Here is a 24,119-nt window from a genome sequence, read left to right on the forward strand (position 1 = left end):
GGCCGAGTCTCTGACGCCTGGGGAGCGTGTGGCCTTTCGGGGGTGGGGGTTCCAGGCGGTGGCCCGGCGCTGGCAGGCGGGTGAGAGCAGTGCCCAAGGGAGGTAGCTGGTGCGAATTCTCTCCCGTGTTTCTTAGTATAACCCAACTCTCAGCTGGTTGTTTAAGGTTCCTTCATACTCCCAAGCTTCTTTAAGGGCCTTACATTCTTTAGAAGTGTTTGTTTACATGCAAGCTACCCTGATCTATATTTTACTCTCTATTTCTGCCTGTTTTGTGAGAAAACAATAGTTTTTTTTTTCTCTTCTTACATGTTCCTTTGCACAGAACAATGGATGATGAGGGGAAAAGCTATGTTTCTGCAGAAGTATCTGATATGTTGGGATCAGTTTCTTTTCTGAGTGTAGCAGGTAAACCGTCACCTATGGAGTCAACAGTATTGCCTAATACAGAGGAACAGGAGGTGTGGATTGGTTTTGTAATATGTCATGATTATGTTGGTGGGTTGGGGGTTTTTTTTAAGTTTCAATTCTGGCAAATATTTCTTTGTTAAGAACTGCTGTATTTCCCTGCCCTCAAGATGTATTTGATTCTTCTGCTAACTTCTCATTGCTTACAAATGGCTCATAGCCAGTAGCAGATGCAGATGGTCAATGCTACATGATGTGTCGTGCTAAGCTTTTGAGAAGTAAAGGACTTCAGTAATTGCACTTTAAATGTAATGCAACTGTAACATACTTTTTAGTAAGCTAAAAAAGGATATGGATCCTTGGTGAAAGCGTGTTAAGTGCTTGGAAATAAAAATCTATAATGCTGTGCTGCGGTACGCTTTTGGAGATAGTACAGCCATCTCTCCTTTTTTTAGAATGGTGGGTTTCCTGATGGACTTCCCTCAGGTGACTTAATATTGTATGATTAATGGAGTCATGGGAGGGCTGTGGAGACCTCTGGTAAATCCATCTGCTGAATGAAAAGTTGACAAAGTAGGGAATTCGAAGCTCTGTGAGAAAACAAAGAATGCTGGAAGTCCTCCAAAAATCTTCCTGCTATTATCACTTCACCTGGATGGGGAGACCTTTGTATAATGATACAGGATGGAAAAGCCCACCTTAGCAACTGAGAACTGTTTTATGGTTTTTACTGTGGGGAAGATGAGGGGCTACTGCCTGGGTGGTGGTAATGAAGCAGTCTCTTGAGGCTAAGAATGTGTCAATCTATTAACTGAACATGCTCCATACAAAATGGAAGTGCAGTACTGCAGAGCAGCTGTTAGAAAATATAGCTTGAATTCAATACAGAGGGAGACCAGAAGGTGGAAGCAGTGCTGTTTACGCCTCCAGTAGTGTACTCTTTTAAAATCAAACTCTTGGCTTTGTCATAAAAGAATATGGGGGGAGGGGGAGCAAAAAGGGTTTACTTAAGGACATTAGGAGGTAAAGAAGCTTAGGGTCTGAACCTCACAAGGAAGGAGAAAGTGAGGCAGTAAGATAAAATAGGAAATACTGCGTCAGAGATATATGCTGATACAGTTTGGGGATGCTCTGTTTAAAAAGCAGCTGTTATAAACCCTGTTGTTTTCTTAATGACTAGGTGTATCAACCTCTGAAAGTCTTCTTGAGAGTGAGGCCCTTTTCAATAGCAGAGCTTGAAAACCATGAATCTCAGGTTAGTTGGAGAAAAACACCTAGTACTGTAAGCCGGGACTTTGTTTTATAAAAGCCATGCACTATTTCCAAATAGAATTAGTGGACACCTGGATAAATGTGATTTTGTTTTTAAAAACAATTTTTACTAATTTGCCTGGTACAAATGTGCACACCTGTAGCTCTGCAATTGGGTATGTTATTTAAAAGTTGGTGTTGCTCTTGACTCTGTACCGTGCTCAAGAAACGAAGGAATTTCACGGAAAAGATTATGCAATTCTAGGAGTAATTCGGGTATCTGACCCTTGAGTTTCTTTGGAATGCCTGAATAGCCTGCTTACCTCGTCGTGGTGACTTGCTGCTCATCCTGTCTAATTTTTGTATAACCTTTACAGTTTATGCTGTCAGATTCAGATGATTCAGTGTTTTACACACAGATACATGTGCTCATGCAAACAAACAGAAATACTCCTCCCTCCTCTCCCCCCTGCCCCCAATCCATTGTTAATACCGATGCAAAGAATTAATTTAGCTGTCCTTGGAGGACAGGGTCTGTGCAGTCTCTCTCTCAGCCCTCATGTTTGCAGGGCCTCGCAGGCTCTTTGACAGACCTCTTGATCCTGACCTGTTCAGAGAAGGATTTAAGATTAGTTCTGATTTGCTTTTTAAAAATGTGTTGTTGCATTTAATCTGCTAGAGTAGGAACCCTTGTATTTTTCTCACTTGGATTTTTTTTCCCCCCCCCTCTCAACTTCCATTCACCTTTCCTTAGGCAGTTCTTGAATAGTATGCACTGCCACAATGTGTCGGGTTTGGTACCATTCGGCCATTTGAGCTGGCTGTAAGGGTAAATCGATTTACAAAATCAAGTTGTTTTAAGAGCTGTTTATCTCATTCCTATTTGGAATGGGAAGTTTCTGACTACCTGACCATTAGCGAAACTACTTGTTCTTAAAAGCAGGGAGGGAGGAAAAAAGTAAGTGTTGAAGTTTGTACTAGATTTTTTTTTAAGCTCTTGTCTTCATTTGGTTCATGACTAAATAGTTGATCTTCAACTGCATAACACGTTTTGCTTGCTGTGAAGGCTTTTTCCTCAGCCTCCAAAAACTATGAATGCTTGAAAGATCTTAAATGTCTTCAATGTTTTCTACTCTCTTAACTATCACCTGACTCTGTGAGCTAATGAAACACAAAATCCTTCCCATCTCTGTAGTAAATGTGAGATCAACTTAATTTTTAGGTCCTTTTTTCCTTCCTGCCATGTATAATTTTCAGGAAAAAATCTTTGCGCCAAATATGCAATAGGAACAGAAAAAAGTGGAACCCAAGCCCTATTTCTTATAGCTGTAGACTGATGCTTTAAACAGAAAGAATCAACAGGTTAACTGATCTGTTGTTGCTTATAGAGATAATGATTTACGCAAGTAAAGCTTAAGAGCTCTGGATGAAATTCTGTGCTCTTGATATAACTGCCAGTGATTCTCCAGAGTCACCTGCTGGAGAGCAGGAAGTTGTGTTCTTCAGGTAGAAATGATGTGATCGGTGCCAGAAATGGTCCAACTCCTGCCAACTTACCTGCGGACTTAGCTGGGGGAGACAGCAAGAGTGATGTGTTACCAGCTGGATTCCAGCTCTGTGGATCTGACTACTTCAAGGCCTCTACTCATGAGTGTCTGTGAGGGCGGTGGTGGCTGATGGCATGTGCTGCAGATGTTGCATTATTCTGTAGCTCTCCAGCATTTAGTACATCTGACCTGTGTTCCTGTTCCTGGCAATGTGGGAGGAACGTTCAAGAGTACATGGGTTTAGAGCCTGGTGCAGTGAGCAAGTGACTGGTCTAAATTAGTACTCGGCTTCTTTGAGCTTTTCTACCCGTTGATAAACAGACTTGTTAACTGAGACTCCTAGGAAAAGCAGTACTTCTTCTGTGCATGCTACATGTGGATTATCAGTTTTACCAGCTCTGGCCAGCTTCTGGACATAAATGTCAGATTCAGTTACAATCAGTCCTTGCAGCTGATGCTTCAAGATGCTGTTAAACTATACTGGTAGATCAGCTTGTACTTTTGGTAGCCTGTTTGGTGTAAAATAAATTTTCCCGGGATACTGCATTCTATACTTAGCTAGTCAGTGAGTGCTAGTTAACTGCATCTCACCTTTACTTAATTGAGAAAAAGCCGTCACATTACTTGAAACTGAGTTAGTTTTCTTCGTTACTGATAACACAATCAGAAGATAATTCTTCCAGCTTATTTTACTGTATTTATGCTGGTTATAGCTTGTTTCACACTGAAAACGATTGAAGTGGAAAACCAGTAGATTTCTGTATAGCTTTGTTTTCATAGCTAGGATTATGTAAGCCACAATTGCAAAATACCAGGGTTTAGAAAGTGTTTAAAAAAAAAAAAAGTTGCTGGAAGGAATCCTGGAAAAATTTTATACCTCTTAGAAAGCTCCAGAAGATTGCCTTAACTTTATCTACACTCTGGCTTTCATGTGAAGTGAGTATCTCTTTAGTAATTACACGCCTCAAGAGAGATTATATGTAAATTTTGCAACTCTCTGTAGCTCGGGTAAATAGATGGAAATAGTTTTTGTTGGTTTGGTTTTTTTCCAGATAGCTTTCTTCCTAAATAATTTTGTGTGGTGTTTTAGTTTACCTTGTCTTGTTTTTTAAGGGTTGTGTAACTATTGAAGATCCCCAGACAGTAATTCTTAATGCACCCAAAGAGTCTTCTGCAATGAAAAACAGTGAAAGAGGGATTGGTCATTCTGTGCACAGGTTCACCTTTTCTCAAGTATGCAAACTTTTTTCTAACTTCTGTAATGATACAAAAGTTGAATTTTCTACTATATCATGCAATGTGTTAGGTTTTTTTTCTTCTTTGAATTATATGTGGTGGTACTTGCCTTAAAAAAAACCCAGACTGCTTATTATTTACTGTCAGGTTGTCAAGAAAGCTGTATTAGAAGGGAGGTGCCTATTAGAGGAGACAAAGAAGCTTTGGCAGCTCTGTTACTTTCTTTGCTTAGATACTACAGAAGCTTCTTGTAGGCAATGCCCTCATCTGGGAAGTGTTACAGGAAATCAGCTGTTTAAAGGGACTTATGTAAGCGTGTGTTTAGGGACTTAATTTTGAAAGACTAGCAGCCTAACTGCTTAAACCTTCTATACTGCAAGTAAGTTTCTTAACTCTTAACAAACAGCTCCAGGCATTGAGTCATTTAGACCATTATAATGCTGATCTTCTCATCAGTTGTGGGTGACTGATACAGAGGGAGGAAGGAGTTGTGCATCACTAGCACAGCTCTTGAAAGTATTCACTAAACATCAGGTGTTCAGTAGCATTCACAGTAGTTTATTTAGGAGTAGGAAAATATTCAAAAATAAGTGCAAGCCTGAGTGCCTCTCAGAATTAAACAGGCATCCTGTGAGAACCCAACAGAAAATGTTGAATCAGAAGGGGTTCAGGCAAGACAGAAAACTAAGCTGGTATCTCCTATTCAGCTTGCTCTGAAAAACTAGTCACTATTAATCAGTGCTTAATATTTTGATATATTAAACTTCTTTGTGCCATTTGTCACTTTTTTTTTTTTTCCCCCTTCTCCAAGGTCTTTGGACCAGAAACTACTCAGAGCGAATTTTTTGAAGGCTCAATGAAAGAGATAATAGAAGCATACGTTAATGGAGTGAATGGACTGGTGTTTACTTACGGGGTTACAAATGCAGGCAAGACATTCACTATCCAAGGTATAAAATGTTTGCCAAAAAGCGTGTATAACAACCGAGTCAAAATCCAATGAGAAGTTTGTATGAATATCTATGTTTTTATCTTTTATTATTTTTAAGGGACATCAAAAGATTTTGGTATTTTACCTCGCTCGCTTGATGTGATTTTTAACCACATAAGAGGAAGACATTACTTGAAGATGAACTTCAAACCATATTTGAGCAACGATGTTAAGCAACTAGAAGATGTGCAAGTTAAGCAAGAAGAAGCCATAAGAACTGCTATTTTTGCGTCACTGAAAGAGGTCAGTGACCAAATACTTCCCTGTCACTGAATGAAGCTTCTTAAAAACTTCCTGTCTAACAGATTATCTTTAATAAAATCTGTTTCACTATTGATTCTTTAGATTTATCTAAATCAACAGTATGAATACTTGCTGAACCTTGGCATAATAAGGCAACTGTCTTTTTAGAGCTCAGGGTAAACTGGAAGAAGTTTCTGCAGCAGGCAGCGCAGCACACAGTTCAAACCAAAAAACACTGCAAAGCCTGGATTTCCATAGAGGAGCAGTTCTGACGCTGTGGTGACACTAGCTCTTGAAAAGCCTGAGACCTGGCCTGTCTAAAACCTGCTTCTTGTTAAGTGAATCTTCTTACAGGTCAGGGTCCCAGGCTGGATCTCTGGGCAGCTGCCAAAATTCCGATGTCTTGGCAGGGGTAGCGAAGAAGGCAGAGTGTTTTGTTGGAAGACCGTCTTAAGGCAGATTGAAAAAGTTGGTAAACCTGTGATTTATGTAACTTCATAAAGAAACTTTTCTGATACAGCTAGTGAAGTGAGATGCCACACAATGAATTTCCTGAAAGGATTACAGCCTGCTTTAGAGGATTGTATGTATCTCAACTCTGGTCTCTGAGGATTGTAGGTAGAACAGAAGAGACTTTACCGTGGCAGCCTCCTGTTCTCATTATCTAGTAATTTCTGTTTCCAGTGTAAGAAATGGGTTTCACCAGAAAATGGGCACCCTTGTGTGTGTGACTGTTCTATACTTCTAAGCCCAGTTGCAAATTGTCACAAGATGTCTGGCTTTTTTTCCTTACGTTCAGAACATTTTTAACCTGAACTGTGAGCCTACTGTGGTTTGGGATTATCATTCAAAGCAAGTCTTGAATTCTGGGAAGTATAGAAGTAATGATTGACTGGGTTTTCTTTTTCCTGTGGTCTTTAATACCAATGTTGTTAAAGTACTCCAGTTAGCTCTGAAAGAATATCCTTCTATGAATCAAATTCGTATGTAAAGTTTCACTCTGAATTCTATTGCTTAATTTAAACCCTGCGAACCAAACTTTGTTTAGTCTGAGTCTGGTTAACTTTTGAGAAAAGACCTTGTGAAAAATCTAAAAGATGCTAAAGATTGCATATTTATTTTGAGACTGTCTTAAAAGCTCATTCGTGCTGTGTGTGTATGTATGTGCAGGTGGTAAGGGTCTTAAATTGGGATGGTCAGGAGGATAGTAAGTAAATATTTTTAAAAGCTTTGTGGAACCTACAAGCTTGCAAGAAGGAACAAGCAGGAGCTCAAGGTCTAGAACGGGAGGTCAAATATCTTATTTTGAAGATAACTCTGTATTTTACAAATATTACTTTCTGTTAAATCACAGTCTGGCTTTATTAATAGTTAACTAAATGTTGCAGTAGGTGATCTAGATACTGATGCACTATAGTGAAAAGTAAGCAAGACTCCATCATCAGGAAGGAAAGGTAAAAATGTATCCAGAAAACAATATATGACAAGACCTAGCTTATGTGTTACAATGCTTCCATAGTGATAGCTCAGCTATCCCCAGTACTGAAGCTGTGCTTCTTGATAGTTTGTGAATAGCATCACTGTTCTGATGTGCGCTCAAGCTTGTAATCTGAGAGCAGATACGGTTTGGTGGGCTTGGTTTTGGTTTACATGGATTTCTGTAGGCCCCTTTCCCAGGCTCGGTTTACATGTCACACAGAAAGAGCCCGCTGTTCCTTTCATTCTCTCAGTTTAAACTGCTTTGACTTACTGTAATAGCCTTATATTTAATGTTCTACTGTTCTTTATACAGTATTGCTGCAAAAACTCTTGCTTGGCATGGTTCACACCCTCTCTTTCCCCTTCCCTTTACTTGTTCTATTCACTGGATTAAATACTGGTTTTTTTACTGGATTAAAAGCTGCTTTACTTGCATTCCTATTCCCACCTGTCCTTGTATTTGTTATTAAATGTCAGCTTCTGTCGCTGGCAATGTCAGTTCCTGTTCCCACTTGTTTTCAGGCAGTTGTCTTCATGTCCTTTTCTGTATTTGGTTATATGATTTGAAGAACAGTATAGAAACATAGCTAATACACTCAGTTTTGTTGAAATACCTTTACAAAAACTTACCATGTGCGCAAGTACTGTGGTACTGGGTTTTTTTACATTCCATTACATTTTTCACATACATACATGTGCCATGCGTGCCAGTTCCATATCCTGCTTTAGAATTCTGCTTTGTATTTTACAAATAGAATGAACAGAAAATTCTTTACAAACAGAAATAAACTTTACAGACAGAATGAATAGAACCACTATGCTTGTGGTTATACTTGTAACTACTTAAGCAACATAAACAGTCTTTGCAAAATGGTCATTTATTAAATAGCATATGATTTTGCTGTCATTTATCTTTAAAATAGAAGATCTGAAAGTAGGGCTTCATACTTTTCTGTTCGTGCAAATTCCATTTTGGGTATACTGTGTAACATAGGCATCAGTAGACAATCCATAATGAACTTAGCGCTGTGTTCTAAAAGCTCGAGCATTAAGGTTTACTTCTTTGAATCTGTTCCCCTCTTCCACTGTAGGATGACCCTCTATCAGGATTGGGTTTGGGAAAATCAGGGTAAATGTCCTAATGAAAGCTTCTATCAGTGTATAAAATATGGGGGGGAGGGAGGGAGTACGTGGAGATGTTGAAATCTAAATAGTGGGAGTTGTTACTTCATGACACCAGTTTTCCTAGCAGTAATTTGAAGCCTATGCTTTGACAAGTCTTTGTGGGTTTTAAAATAATTTTGTTGATGTAAAGAAATTCAGCAAATGTGTATACTTAAAGAAAGTGTGCTGTTACCTATACAGATTTTTTAATGGCCTTTTAATTCAGTCTGAATTAAACCAACACAGACTGTTGGTTTATCAGATCTTTAAGTCCTTTATGAGGCTATCATTTCACTCTGTCTGAGGTCTTAAAGTTTGACTCGAGCTATAACAGACCTGGCACAAGCCTGTGATTTACAAAAGTGACTTGCAACAAGCAAGCAAATTGGGAATCTCTGCTGCTTCAGCCTCTCTGTTGCCCACCACTCTGCCATCTGCCCCTGAAAGAAACTTATCTCTCCAGTTCTTTTGGTTGACTGAAATACTGTTCAGAATTTGACTAGTAGTTTGTAAAGGCATTCTGGGCTGTTGCTGTCCAACAGAGGATCTTGGTTTTCCCAGAACTGTAAAGTGGACTACTATTTTAGCAGCAATTGGCCTCTAAAACAGGTTGATGGGAGTAGCAGACAGCAGTAATTCTTAAAGTGGGGTAAAGAGTATTTATTGATTTTTAGTTCGGTGTTAAAACAGCATCTCATTTGCAGCCATAGTAAGGGGGGCTTAACACCTAATACTACTGCAATATTTAAATGTTAAATACTGGAATTACTGTAATTTTTTACTTCTGCTATTCTTATAGTCTGTTCATGTGAATGTAACAGTCTCTTATTTTTCTCAAGGAGACAGAAAGCATCTCAAATGCTATTACAAATATGTGTGATGTGGAGTTGGCTTCTTACAACTGTACTTCAAAAAGTCTTCCTTCTGATTCACTAGGTAAAATAAAGTGGAAAATTTTTTTGGGGGGAAAAAAAAGAATAGAAATTTAGGAATAAGTGGGTAACTATTGGTGGATTAAAAGAAAATCTGTATGCTATACTACAAATTAAATATATATAGCTTTTAACCAAATTTTAATGGCTCAACTTGTGAGGGAGTAACAATGTAAAAATATTCTTCTAGCTTTGCTCCTTTGGGGGGCAGAGGGAGGCTTAGTTCTGCAAAGCTAATGTATAAGCTGCTGGAAGCTTGTGGTAGAGGGGGGCAATAGCTTAGAACTTGGGCATGTTCTGGTTACAGGTGACTGCTGAGAAGTTTGAATGTTCTTGGGTAAACTCACACAGTACTGCATATCTTTTTCTCATTGTACACCACGAATATATACAAGCCTCCTACCTTTAGAAGGTTCTATATACTGCAATTAAAATTTATCAATGAGTTGTTTGATCACCAAACTCTTTCTCTGTTTTGGGTTAGCAGAGAACAGCTTTGTTCCACTGGACGTATATAGGATTAATATACACCAAAGAACACAAGCATCTGTGTGGATTTCCTTCTGTGAAATTTATAATGAATATGTGTATGACCTATTAAATGTATTATCTACATCAAAACCTCAGAAGCGCAGAGTCTTAAGAATTTGTGAGGATCAAGGTGGAAATTCTTATATTAAAGGTAATAATACTGTTTTGTGACCTTGGCAGTTTCACAGAATTTCTTTGATCAGAAGTGTATGTAAAAGGTCTCTTTTTACAGACTTAAAGTGGATTAACATTCAGAGCACTGAAGAAGCCTGCAAAATACTAAAAATAGGAAACAAGAACCGAAGCTTTGCTTGTACTAGAATGAATGAGCAATCAAGTAGGAGGTTTGTTCCTCTAATTATAAGCATACTCTGTCTCTTCTCTTTCAAGGGGATGGAAGAGGGGAAGGGAGAAGACTTTAGAATATGTGTGAAATGAGCCACTCTTCACTAATAGCTTAAGACTTTCTTTGATTATTCTTATTTTATGATGGAATTCTTTCTGGAAGAAAACTAGGAGAGGCTCTATGACTTTAATAGTAGCTGGACTTGGGTTACCGTTCATGGCTTTTGACAAAAAAGATCAAATCACATTCATTTTTGAGTGCCAACAGGGCTATGTATCTTGGCAAATGCTAATGGTGCTGAGTGAGAATGGCTGTGTGAGGATGTTGAAGGAAAGGCTGAATAGTTCTTCATCACTGCTGGCAGTGATGGAAACCTGGAGTCTGACAGTAGGGGATATAAGAAGGAACAAGTCATGCAGTACCTTTCAGTGCTGCTAGACTATCTAGATGCTTTTAGATTGCTGTGTTCTAGCTGAGCTTACTTGGTATCTTAAGAATTAAGCTCCTAGCTCTTACCAGCTCTGGGAGATGGATCAGGGAGAATCTGGTTTGATGGGGTGGGAGGAAATAGAGGAGTTGGTATACTTTCTGTTGAAAATGCCTTCTTGACTTTAATGCCCTCTTATTAATTTGTCCTTTAAGTGTGGAAGGGCCATGTTGTATATTTAGCTAATGTAATCATGGTGTTACTAAGCTTGCTTTTTTCTCTAAAAAGCAAGAGTTATGCTGTTCTGTATTAGCTAAAGAAAGCTGCCGTTAAATTTCATGCTATGATTCCACCTGAATTTTGCTCAAGCCTAGAATAGCGCAGAAAGAACTGTGTTCGTCTGGCAGAGTTTGGTGCCTAGAGTGTCCTCCTTTTGTTTCTAAATTTTGGGTGGGGTTTGTGTTGTGGGGTTTTTTTAAAGAAACTTCATTCTTAGATTGTGGCTTAATGCTGAGGAGTAAAGCACTGCATTAAATATATACTAGAGAAGCGTGTCTTCTGTGTGTCCTGATTTACTGGTTAAACTGGGACAGAGCACTTTACGTTCTGGGACTTTCTCTTTGGTTTCAGACAGCATGTCCGCTGCCTTTGTGGCTTGATGTCTAAAACAGAATAGCTGGATTTTCAAGTGTTACAAATTCAACCATTCCAAAAAACAGAATAGTTTCAAAACTGAACAAATAACTGTGTATGTTGAAGTAGGCAAAATAATAGGACAGTCAAACCTTAACTTATTCCCTTTCCCCACCTATTTATTTGTAAGAAGTTAATTCTTCAGATTTACTGAGTTCAGATACTGTCTCAAGTCTGTATATGAAGCAGCTACCTGAGTACCCATTTTCTGATCAGTAGACTTCAGTGAACTGGCTTGTTCTTTCTCTAAGGCATCTTGTAGGCTTCACGTGATGTTTTCCCCTTTCCAGTATTGAAAGAAATTGAAAGTCACAAAATACAACTTTTATTGCTGCTTTTTGCTGCTGAATGAATGCATTGCAAAGGTAACTAATAGAAATTAGTGAATTCTTTCTTCAGTACTGAACTTTCTGTAGCATACAAATTTTACTTTGCTTCAGTGACTGCCTAATTTTCATAATTGTGGTTATTAAAAAGGACTTCTTTCCATTCCAGTCACAGTATATTTTCAATCAGGCTGCTAAAGCTAACTGATGAGCATCAGCCGCGTGTTCTTGGAGTTTCAGAGTAAGTGAATGCTTCAGCTGATTACCAGAATGTAAATATTTTAGAAAAGTTGATAAAGTGTAGGCATGCTGAACTGGTGAACTTTCTTATAATAAATCCTGCGAGAGCTGAGAAGGAAATCAGAATTCCACTGGTTGCATAAAACTGACTGGAAACCTGATAGGGACAGGCATAGGAGTGTTTCTTTGTCTCTTTTATTCTGTTAACGGGTTCCTTCAGCCAAACATTAAAACTCTCTCAGTAATACATAAATTGAGGGAAATAATATATATTGTCTTGTATAATAGGGAGGTAGTGACAGTGTAGTGCTATGAAATACCACACTACATTTGATGTGCTCCAGGATCACAAATTAAAGTCTGCATCCAAAAAGAATGCAGGTGGTGTGCTCTGGGACTGCTGCATTGTACAATCTACAGTAAGAGCTGATTTGCTTAAAAACTGTTTTCCTGATCTAAAATGCTAATGTAGGCGCACTGTGTGAGAGCAGTGCGAAGTCCTTACACCTCTCTGTTCTTTTGTGATTTATAGGAAGTGGCTGGGAGCTGCTTGAAGCCATTTAGATAGCTGCTTTGTTTCTTTTTTTTCCCTGATAAATTGTCCATTTGGCTTGGTATGGAAAAATGAGGACAGTTCTGTAACAAGAGTGGTTTAGTTCAGTCATAGCTCCTACTGATGTCTCTCTTGTCTCTGCTGAGCAGAGTTGCTAATAAATATACCTCAGTGTGAGATAACACCTTTTAATGTCAGACATTACAGTGATAAATACTCTAAGGAAAGAAAACTTGAGGAAATGACTGTGCCTGTATTCCTTGCTGTTCTGTGTCTTGGTATATTCCCCTGGCAAAGCTCGCAGCAGCTGTTAGATGAATGGCAGAGTTTGTATGTTGCTTAAGCAAAAAAAAAACTCTTCATCTTGTACTGAAAAAGATAAAGATCACAAGATCATAGCCTTTCACACAGTTGAAAGATGTGCCTTATTAATATGTATAGTATTAATATGTACTTATTTCAACTGTGTGAAAGGGTATGGTCTTACAAAGGTGTTATTTTATGTAAATAAATGTAGGTATAAGTGAGTAATAGTTGGGTTACATAAATTATCTCACTCCCAGAGCTTCCTGTATTTCAAGTGCTTTCTTTATATTAAGTAAAAATTATGAAATTCCTTGATTATCCAGGATAATTCTCTCTGATTGTAACCTATTATACCATGAGGGAAAATTCAGTGGCCTGAGTTTAATTGCTATAGCTGAAGAGCTCTAAGGTGACCTGGGAAGGACTTCTGGCCTCTTATTTGCAATAGGAAATAAATGGGCCTGCATCCAAATGAGGCAGACTGTAGCATATTTTGAAGCCTACTACTACCTTGCAGTCCTCTCAGTGCTGGAACTGGTGAAGGTGATGGTCAAAGTGCTTCTGTAGTATAGTCCCACTATTCAAAACTATTCCAGAAATTCCTGTTGTCTAGAAGCATGCACTTAGGATTGCGACAAAATTTGGGTTACTAAACTGAATTCTTTATGTGAGAATGTTTACATAGTTCTAAACGAAGCTTGCAAGCAGACTTCTTTGAATGTGCCAAATAGGCTGTCTTAGGAGCAGCAATCTTGTTTCAGTATCTTTATATATAATGGAAAGATAGTTTAGTGCTGTTACCCTAAATAACTTGTGTAGTTTAAATTACAACTTACTCTGTGATCTAGGTAGGCTGAAATGAGTCGCTTATTTACACTTTAGACTTACAAAGAAAGAAGACATACAGTTCTATTTTCATACTGTTTAGAAATAAGTTTTTATGTGTGTTCTGGATAATTCTTTCATGCAGGTTGTCTTTCTGTGACTTGGCTGGATCAGAGAGGTGTAATAAAACACAAGCCTTTGGAGACAGGCTAAAAGAAGCAGGAAATATTAATAATTCTCTTCATATCCTTGGAAAATGCATTGCGGCATTGAAGCAAAATCAAAATCCAAAGTAAGTGAAAAGTGGTAAACAACACGCTGAGTTTTAGGTTAAAACCCTAAGCATCCATTTATGTTTCCGCGAGGGATTCATATGGTCAGAGGAAAATACAAATCTGAAGTCTTGTAAGCTGCCTTTTTTCCAGATGTCATTGGGAAACCTGAGATGAACATTTTTAGAGAACTTTTTTGTGGAGAACAAAAAAAGGCAATTAACAGCAAACTACCAAGGTTTTTTCAGTGTGTGGATATGAGTAATATGCTGTGTGTGCAGATCTGTTTTGTTCTCTTCCCTTCCATCTCCAAATTACACAGGTGGACTCATCTGACAGTTGACACATAATCCTGTACTTAGCTTTGGCTTGTTCCAGGATCTGTTTTTTTCAACACTAGGGAGCTGTGATGCGGGCACTTCTTACTTCTCTTACTTTTAAATACTTTCATTTGTTGTAGAGCTTATGAGATCCAGGAAAGAAAAGCAAGCTCTTTGATGTGAAATAGCTTAGGCTTAAATATTGAGCATTCTATTAAATCCATTTCCTGGAGGAGAAACAGAATTATCCCAAGTTATAGTACTGCACAGGCCTCTTACAATTTTTTGTTCCACAATTTTATTATTTTTTTCTCCATGAGGATGAAGCCAAGCTATATTCCATTCAGAGAGAGCAAATTGACTCGTCTGTTTCAGCCATTCTTTTGTGGAAAAGGCAAAGCTTGTATGATTGTAAACATTAATCAACATGCATCCACATATGATGAAACACTACATGTAATGAAATTTTCAGCTGTAGCCAAACAGGTAAGAGTGCATCTACTTTTTCTGCTATTCTGTGTTCTTTGTTCCTATTGATTTGTGAAATTATCAGGTTGTATGGACTTGAGTGTGATTAGGACTTTTGATGCATCATATTAATTCTTCTGCATGTGGTTTCCCTCTCAAATGCTTCTAGTAGTCTTGCCCATCCTCAAACCTATTTGCAGTAATAAGTTAAGATAGCTGCAGCTGTCTGTGGCTTGTTCAGTTCTACACTACAGACGTTCTGTGTAAAGGATAGACAGGGCACTTTCAGATATGACTGGTTATACCATATCTGAGCAAATGCAAGATTTTGATTCAAGCTTTTGATGAATTGTTTAACCTGTGTGCAGTTAAGCATCTGTTGTACAAGGTGACAATTAGTCAAAACTTGTTAGACAGCTGGTAGTGGTAGTAGCCTCTTATTTTATAGTCTGAATGAAATATCTTGTGCCTGCATTGCTCACATTTGGCTAAGCACAAGTAATTAATAGCAAACAAAAACGTAAGACTTTTTTTGTAAGTTAACACTTGAAGGTAGTGGTGCTCCTCTCCTTTTGAGGGCAAAAAAACCCTCAGCTAAATCTACATGCTTTCCTGCTTTTTCTGCTAGCTCTGCTTGTCAGCCTCCCACTAAATTCAGGACTTGGGGCTGATTTTGGTCTTAAGTTCATTCAGCTTCCCTAGAAACTGCTTCTTGCTGGGAGTGGGTTGATGAGCTATACTGTTTCATGACATAAAGTTCCATTTCTGTTATGGACCCATGGATTAGTTCTGACACGTTCCAAGTCTGTAATGGCATGCCTAATGTGATATGAGAGAAAGATTATTTTTTTTTCTAAGTGTTTGGCTGCAGCTTTCATCATAAGATAAGAGCATGCACTGAAGATCAGCTTCTCTGATATATTGTCTTAATGACATATGTACTTAAAATCTTCACATAACTAGCATGAATTGTTGAATCCTTGTCACAGTATTTCAGGAAGGAGCAAATGTCTTAGGGATTTGCAGCTTTTTGTTAACTTTCCAGGAAACTACACAAAAATATTATATTTTAGGGGGAGAGAAAATGCCTTTCTAGACAAGCGTGTTAAGCTTGTTATTAGATAATCTTTCCTATTTTCACTTTGTTAGAGTACTGAAGTCTTATATTTGTATGGATAGAAGGGTTTGTCTGCTAAAAGCCAGGTAAAATTTTGTTAATGTTCTTGTAATCATTAAATATAGTGTAAATACAACAAGGCACTCATGCCACTTGTTCCTAGTATCCTGATATCTGCAATATTGACAGCATTGACAAATCAATACATTCAGCTCTGGATTTTCCAGGTAATCCAGACAATCCTACCCAAAAGTTTTGCTTACTTTCCACCCAAGCTAGTTGGAGGCGATGGCAAACCTACTGTACACTTTGATGCTAACACATCTGTAGATGACTTCCCTGGCAGTACTGAAACCTCTGCAGAAGAGGAAGTGGACATCACCATTCTGACTCATGAGGTAGATACACATCTACTCAAAATTGTATCCAAGAAAGCCATTGCTATTTGTTCTAATATTAGAGTCTTTTAACATAAGAGATGTGCTAAAAGCTGTGTCAAATGAGAATTGTAAGCTTCTGTTCAGCGTCTGGCAGGCCTAAAGTGGTCTAGTTCTGAGGGAACAAGTATAGTTGTGGAAGGCTGCCTGTGGCTTTCTAGTTAGGTCAAGTGCTAAATTTGGAATTCAACAGATTGCTCAACAAGAAGAGTAAGGAAGCAATATGTGTGTTTAAAACAACATTACTTAGTTATTTGTGTTCTTTTGGGAACAGCAGGAACAAGTTAAGATGCAGCATTTTAAAAACAAACTTGTACAAGCTAATAGCAATAAACTGTAAAAATCAAGTAGGGTTTATGCTAAATGGTTGTACAAATTAATATTTAAAAGCCAAAACAGTGGTAAACTTTTTGATAGCAGAAACCATCAAGATGGAGAAAGGTTGTCTTTGCAGTAGAAATTAATGTTTGAAACATTTAACCTTTCCTGCAGGCCCCCTGAAAATATAGGCTTGTAGAAATGCCCTCTGTGGATTGCTGTCTGTATGAATATTTCCTTTGATGTGCATATCGGTATGTTTCTAGCTTGTTTCTTGAACTGAAATGTGTTAAATTTAGGATCTCTTGAAAACTACAGAGAACCTAAAGGAGAAGCTAGTTGCAGAAAGGCAAAGTAAACTCCTTCTGGAGGTGAAGATCCGTAGAGAGATGGCAGAAGCAATGTTCCGACAACTGTTGGAAACAGAGGAAGCCTGGAGGCAAGTCACGTTGCAATCCTCTTTGAGACTGAAAGGATTCCACATATATAAATGCATACATTTATATATACACATATGTATGTATATACATATATATGTATATGCAAGACATGCATACTCACGTTATTTAGAGAAGTTCATTTTCAAAGCTTCTGATGAAAAGGGAAGAAGGAGCATTAACATAAACTTGTAGAGATCCACCTCTTCCCAGGTACAATGAAAAACTAGTGCTGCTTTCTGTTGAACTATTCTCTGTTTAATTTGTAATTACCGGAGATTGTCCTGACTTGTTATTAGTATTTAGCAGATGTGGACGACTTACAGGTACCCCACTGAGGCTTGAGATTGCTCCAAAGCTTATACTTGGTCATGTTAATATGCATGCATGTGCTTAAGGTTGTTTCAGTTGTATCTCTGAGCGCTCCTGGATGACTTATGAACCATTGTAAGCTTACTGTTTTATAAATTACCATGGCTGCCTGCACTGATGTTACTAATTTGGGGATTTTTTTCAAGTGTATCCAGATTGCTCAAGCTGAATTGACTTCCTCTTAACTCTTCTCTTCTTGAAATTAGTTTCATGCTGTTTGAATTGCTAACAGAGGCTAACCCCAAGTTAAGTTACCAGCTGAACACAGTATGGTTTAACACCTGCACTGACTAAAATTGTTTGGGTGCCTTTAGCCAAACACATGAAACAGAAGTGGTGCTCCTTCTCTGAGGTGATGTTCTGTGTCAGTGCTGGGGCATTTCTTAAAATTGTGAGAGAAGCAATGTGTAATGTATTGAAATAATACAGCAAAATGAATTTGGCATTTACCTTTAATGGGAGGAAACACGCTGCCCCCCAAACCCAATATGAAAGACACCCCTTGAAAATATGCTTCAAATGTCAGGTCTAATTGGGTGTAGTCATATCTATTGCTACATGTTGGTAGATTTTTTTTTTTACAAAACTTCTGTTTGTCAGATCCTAAGTATGTGTTCTATAGCACTTTTGTTGGTATATGCCATGTAGAAGTTATCCCTTGGTGCAAGCTGTTGGATCATTGAGAATAAAAAGGAGAAAAGTACTTCTTGGTCTCTTAACTTCATTATTTATGATATGATTAATAATTCTGATATGGCCAGTTGAATACGTAGTCAAATTGTAATGGCTAGAATGCTAATATATTAAATAAAACTAACATGTTCTCCTCAGCAACCGCTTGGAAGATATGAAAGACAGTTATGAAGAAAAACTAGAGAGCAAATTTGAAATGTACAAAGAGGCCATCAAGAAACATGCATATGTGTGTGCGATGGAACAAATTGAAGACCATTATGTTCCCATAGAAGAATTTCTAGCTGAACAAGAAAAAGTTGAGGTATGACTTGACTGCTGCTAAAAAAGGCATGCTAGCCTCTTAACTGTAAATTTTGCTTTTCCTTAACAGACTCATTCAGGAATCCTAAATGTAACACTGAACAGTCAAAATAACTAGCAGTTCTGGTGTCCAATGCTAACCGTAAGGGTAGAGGTATCTTCTGTCTAACACTACCTGTAATATATACCTAAACTTCCAAGTCATCTTTATCTCTGTAGTGCAAAGATTAGAACACTTAGCAGTCTGGCTTTGTTGGAGATCCTTGGGGGACTGTAGGGTGTAGAGTAAAAAGCTAGTCTGAAAGGGCTTGTGGGGAATTCAGTACAGGGTAGCTATTTTAATTATAATAGATCTCTGCTCTGAAGGTCTAGAGAGAGGATTTTGTGATGAGAAATCAAACTTTACACAACAGAGAACTTAATCTCCTGAATGTACTTATACCTAGAACTGCTCAGAGTTGGCATCAGTAAGTTGATATTCCTTTTGCAACTGAGCCACATTAGCCACATGCAACTCTTATCAGCCTTTACTTCTAGGCTCTGTATAGATAGCTAAGTGCATCCAGGAAACAGGCAAGACCCGTGGGTCTCAGTCCTTGCAAAAGGTCTGTAGTGGAAGAATAGAACAATTATGGTATACACCAGAGGTGCTTTCTCTCTGCTCTCTCCTGTCCAGGAACTGGTAAGACATCTCACTCTGCTGGTAGGTGGGTTCCTTTCAAGACATGAGGGAAGTGGGTTTCTGTTGTAGACTGATGTATAAACATTTTTGCTTTTACAGCTCTCCATTGAGGTGCTGACAAACAATACTATTATGCTTGGAATCTGTTTTTATGTTCACTCTGCCCTAGCTATACACCATGTTAGGGCAGAGGAAAAGAGTTTTAATATTGCCCTCTGTTTTTATAGCTGCCTCTTACACTGCATAAGGGAAGATTCAAAGAACAGGATGGTCTCGGTAGCAAGTCAGATAAGACTGATGAAATCCCTAAGATGTAAAATTCCTGACTAGCAAAGGAAAGTACAACACGAAATCTGAGTGGGTGGCTTCAGAAAAGCAGAGTTAGATTAATAACTTCTCTTGATGGTGACTCTTGTTTGGTTTCTCACTCTGAAATACCACCCTAGCAATGTGACAGGTACTGAAAAAGAGATTGAGATTAAAATTTAATTCTATGAAATATGATCTTCCTTATTTAGCAAGCTAACTGGCAACAGTGTTTAACACTGAGGCACAAAAGTTTCCTTTCTGCTGTATGGTAACTTTCAATACAGTTTGGAAATCTGCAGACTGGAAGAGTTGACTCCTGTGTAAAGTAACTTCCTCCTAGAAGGTGTTGTGATCTGAGTGTTATTCCTTACTGTGATTTCTCAACCTTAACCATCACATCTTCCACCTGAAATGATTTTAAAATTGAATATATGTGTAGTATAATTGAAGGATGTGCATCAGGTTAAGTGGAAATTTAGAGAAATTCTACCACGTGCCCTTCTTTTTTTTTTTTTTCAGGTTAGAGAGAGTAAAATACTGCAATTGGAAAGGCAACTTGATGAACAGTCAGGGAGGCTGTTGGCTCTAGGAAGTCCGAATTCAGATATATTGACTACGGAAAATAACATGGAACTAGGTAGGAATCTAATCTGCATGTTCAAAGTTCAATTTACTTCTGGTATTGTGTATAAACAAGCAAACTTTTCTTTTGCCTATAGATCTTATGAACAAGACTATGAAGAGAGCCAATGAAGGATTGCAGCAACAATGCAAAGAGAAAGAAGAGGTAGTTCTTGCTTAGTAGTCAACAAATCTGGGGATAACAGTCCTAAACTCTGGCATGGCTCAATGCTTAAAGATCTGTGCTGTAGACAAAAGCATGAAGAATCCTGCAAATGGGCATCAAGCTTACAAAAAAGCCCTTGCCCAATTGTGGATGACTTTTGCCAGAGATAGGCTATGTTCTGGCTTTACAAGTCACATGGTGAACGTGATGTGAGTTGGAAGTAGGGAAGTATATATAGCCTTGTACTGGAATGTGTTGTAAACATTGCTGCCACAACCTCAGTGCTTTCCTTCCTGAAATGCTGCCTGATCATGCACAGGGGAACAGTTACAGAATCTGGTAACAGTTTAGACCTAAAGCCAAAGTAGTGCCTTAAACCAGTCCTTTCTGTAAGTACTTAACTCCACTATCCCCTTTAACTTATGTAAAGGCTAATGCCTCTGTTCTTCAAACAAACAAGATCCTATTGTTCTGAATAGTGTATAGAAGAAGAAATTGGGAGCTTCAGGCTGTGTTGTAGAGAACAAATAATTATTTTTAGGTATGCATTTTTAGTCTATATCTTGAATGAACTTCTTGTGAGGCTACAGTTAGTTTCCATGTTTAATGAGGATGGGGAGGAGTGAAGAGACAAGCCTTGTTCTTTTCACTAATAATAAATAGGAATTGGGGTTGGAGAAACAGTTCCAGCTGGTTTTAATAAACCATGTAAATGGAAAGTAAACTTAAATCCCTTTCTATTGAGAAAGTGTACTCCAAAAATAACTTTGCCAAGTTTAATGTCTCGTGCTATGATCCTAGCATTTGTTTTCCACTCCTGTTCTTGAGACCTCTACATAATTTCCATTTCTGATGTCAATTTCAAATTTTGATGCTAGAAAGAAACTTTGGCTTTTATGCTTGATATGGGGATACAGTATTGATTGTTTTGTGTGACTAGAAAGTGTTAGAATGATGGGATTGCCTGGCAATAACTGAATTGAGAGCAGTTAAAGCAATTGGTTCCATCAGTGCCCTTCTGCTGCTTTGCCTCACATAGCTGTGCATGTGTGATGAGTAATTCACTGGGGGTTTTTTTTCCTTCCCTCCATTCAGCCATCAAGCATGGCCAAAGGAGTTTTTTTTTAGCAATCTAGATATTTTCCCTCCAACCTTGTAGAAGTAAATTAATGATATAACGTTGCTTTTTCTGGTTCAGTTTCTTTTCCCTCTCAGGACTTTATCACCAATATTCCCATCGGAAAGGTGAGGTCGTCTTTTGTAACTGTGCTCCAACTCATTATATGAATAGTGTTAATGAGAGCATTCTTTTAACTACCCTTACTGAAAAGGAGCAGACTGTTCCAGAAGTAGCTTAGTTTGTGTGGCTGTTCTTTGATTGACAGGTCTGTGTAAATCTAGTAGCTTCAGCATAGTAGTCCCTGAATGCTCCAGCTCTATTTTATCACCAGAAATGATGGGTTTGGACATAGGAGGATGAGAGAAGCAGGCTTTGTCGTCTTTGCTTTGATCTTGCAGTTTGTACTCTTCAATATTAAACAGAAATGCTCAGTGTCTGTATGAGTTCTAGTCATAAACAAAATCAATGTAAAACATGCTGTCTTGAACTTCAGTGTGTATTGTTTTTATTTTCAGCTTATAAAGTCCCTGAAGTTTAAAATACAGAAATTAAATGAAACCTTGCTAGAAGCTAATGAAGGCTACAGAAAAATGGCAGAAGAAAACACTCAACTAAAGCATGCAATCATGCTCAAGGTTTGTCAACAATTTAAAAGCAACTTTAATGTGGCTTGTATCTATAGATCTTTCCATCTTTGGACATGTAAAGCCACTGTTCAGTCTTAAGGGACTTAAGACTGCCATCCATAGGGACCAGGACAAGCTGGAGAGGTGGGCCTGTGTGAACCTCATTGAGGTTCAACATGGCCACGTGCAAGGTCCTCCACCTGGGTCAGGGCAACCCCTGGTAATCAATACAGGCTGGGGGATGAAGGGATTGAGAGCAGCCCTGCAAAGAAGGACTTGGGGGAGTACTGGTGGATGAAAAGCTGGACATGAGGGCAATGTGTGCTTGCAGCCCAGAAAGCCAACTGTGTCCTAGGCTGTGTCAAAAGCAGTGTGGCCAGCAGGTTGAGGGAGATCATTCTGCCCCTCTACTCTGCTCTGGTGAGACCCCACCTGGAGCACTGCATCCAGCTCTGGAGCCCTCAGCACAGGAAGACATGGAACTCTTGGAGCAGGTTCAGAGGAGGGCTACAAAAATGATCCGAGGGCTGGAGCACCTCTATGAGGACAGGCTGCAAGAGTTGGGGTTGTTCAGCCTGGAGAAGAGAAGGCTGTGGGGAGACCTGATTGCGGCCTTTCAGTACTTAAAGGGGGCCTGTAGGAAAGATGGGGACAATCTTTTTAGTAGGGCCAGTTGTGACAGGACAAGGGGTAATGGTTTTAAACTAAAACAGGGTAGGTTTAGACTGGATATAAGGAAGAAATTCTTTGCAGTGAGGGTGGTGAAACACTGGAACGCGTTGCCCAGGGAGGTGGTGGAGGCCCCATCCCTGGAAACATCCAAGGTGAGGTTGGATGGGACTCTGAGCAACCTGATTGAGTTAAACGTGTCCCTACTTGTTGCTGGGGGATTGGACTAGATGACCTCTAAAGGTCCCTTCCAACCCAAACCATTCAATACTTCTATGTTAGCATAGTGGTTTTACTTAAGTTGGTTTTTTTGCTTTTCTTCTTTCTGTCCCTAACTTTCTGAATTAACTTCCTGAATTATGAGCTCAGAGCCATTGTGTTTCACTCCTTGACTTTGTGTCTTGTAAGACAAGACTAATTTTTCAGTTTAAGTGATAGACTTAGTCAATAGGGTAACTGTTCTGGCAACTCTTGCTAATCTAAAGATGCCACAAATGACTGTCAAGCAAAGAAAATACTATTCACAACTCTAGTCATGAAGTGTTTTGCTGAGGTCAAGCAAGCTGTGTCACAAACGTTAGTGCAACAAGACCTTAGGATCTATAGCTTTAAAGCTATATTGACATTCCTTTAGAGGTGGCCAAGCTGGATAAGAGAGATAGGCAGGTAAACTACTTAATACTGAAATAGAAGAAATCTTTCCTTGAAAAGCAGGGACTTCATAAAGTTGATAGTATCTGACCTCGGATATCAACTGGATTCCTAATTAAAACATGAAAATTTTGAACTCTTGACACTTTGCATCTATGCCTCAATTGTAATCTGCAAATGAAGCAAGGCAGGTATAAGACTGCTTAGTGAAGTTTTCCTTTGAAAATTAAATTAACTTCTGCATGCTTTTTAGTCTGAGACTGAAAATCAGTCATCTTGAACTTTGTTTCTTAATTGTTTCAAAGACATGGGAAGGTGACTTTTTGTTAACCATGAGGTTTAGAGAGCATCTTTAAGACTTTCTATTCTGCCCACTTAAAGCATTTATTTAGTCCTGGTTAGCAGACTTAATGACTATAAGTTTTGATTTGACCAGTTTTGCTTTCAGTAATTGCAGTTTAAGACAGGAAAGCCTTCTTTATTTGGTTCCTAGAACAACAGCAATTCTTTGCATAGTGTGGCTAAGCATTTTAGTTTTGGGTTCTTTAGTCAGACTTAGTCTCTAACTAGATCTGATGGCCCTGTAGTTTGCTGTTTTCTAAATTACATAGAAGTAATTCAGAATACATAGGTACCGAATAGTCATTTGGCATAGTAATAACAGGGGTGTTTACTGGTATAGTAAAATAATCTGAAACAGAAAATTAACTACATGAACAAGACTTTGGAGTGTTCACATACCTAACACAGCCTTATCCTCATAGGATCAAGAAATGAACAGTCTTCAGAACTGGGCTAAACGTGTTCTTGAGCTTGAAGAAATGGTGTCTTCCCTGCAAAAAGAACTTGACGAACAGAAAAAGCATTTCTCTGTAGAGGAGCCAAAGCAACAAAAACCCAGGAGAGGTTTGTTGGCTAATCTGAAATCCACAGTAGTAGCCACTACTGGTACACCTCTTGGTAAAGGCTGGGGGAAGTATGAAGATGCTTCATTCTCTTCAAGAAAACCAGTACTGTTAGCTCATAAAGCAAAAGAATAA

General features: G+C 38.6%; 1 protein-coding gene across 1 annotated transcript; it reads left to right on the forward strand.

The window, feature by feature from the left end:
• Positions 1-329: 329 nt before the first annotated feature.
• Positions 330-24,119, forward strand: LOC104127714 (kinesin-like protein KIF20A). Its single transcript, XM_035895846.1, has 18 exons — positions 330-461; positions 1,589-1,663; positions 4,320-4,439; positions 5,254-5,392; positions 5,492-5,676; positions 9,159-9,255; positions 9,736-9,933; positions 10,015-10,126; positions 11,744-11,815; positions 13,644-13,790; positions 14,411-14,576; positions 15,903-16,073; positions 16,730-16,869; positions 18,071-18,236; positions 19,746-19,863; positions 19,946-20,013; positions 21,649-21,768; positions 23,844-24,119. The coding sequence occupies exons 1-18, from the start codon at positions 330-332 to the stop codon at positions 24,117-24,119; spliced, it is 2,502 nt and encodes an 833-aa protein (XP_035751739.1).

Source organism: Egretta garzetta, unplaced genomic scaffold, assembly GCF_000687185.1.
Source record: "Egretta garzetta isolate BGI_Z169 unplaced genomic scaffold, ASM68718v1 scaffold340, whole genome shotgun sequence".
Lineage (NCBI taxonomy): Eukaryota > Metazoa > Chordata > Aves > Pelecaniformes > Ardeidae > Egretta > Egretta garzetta.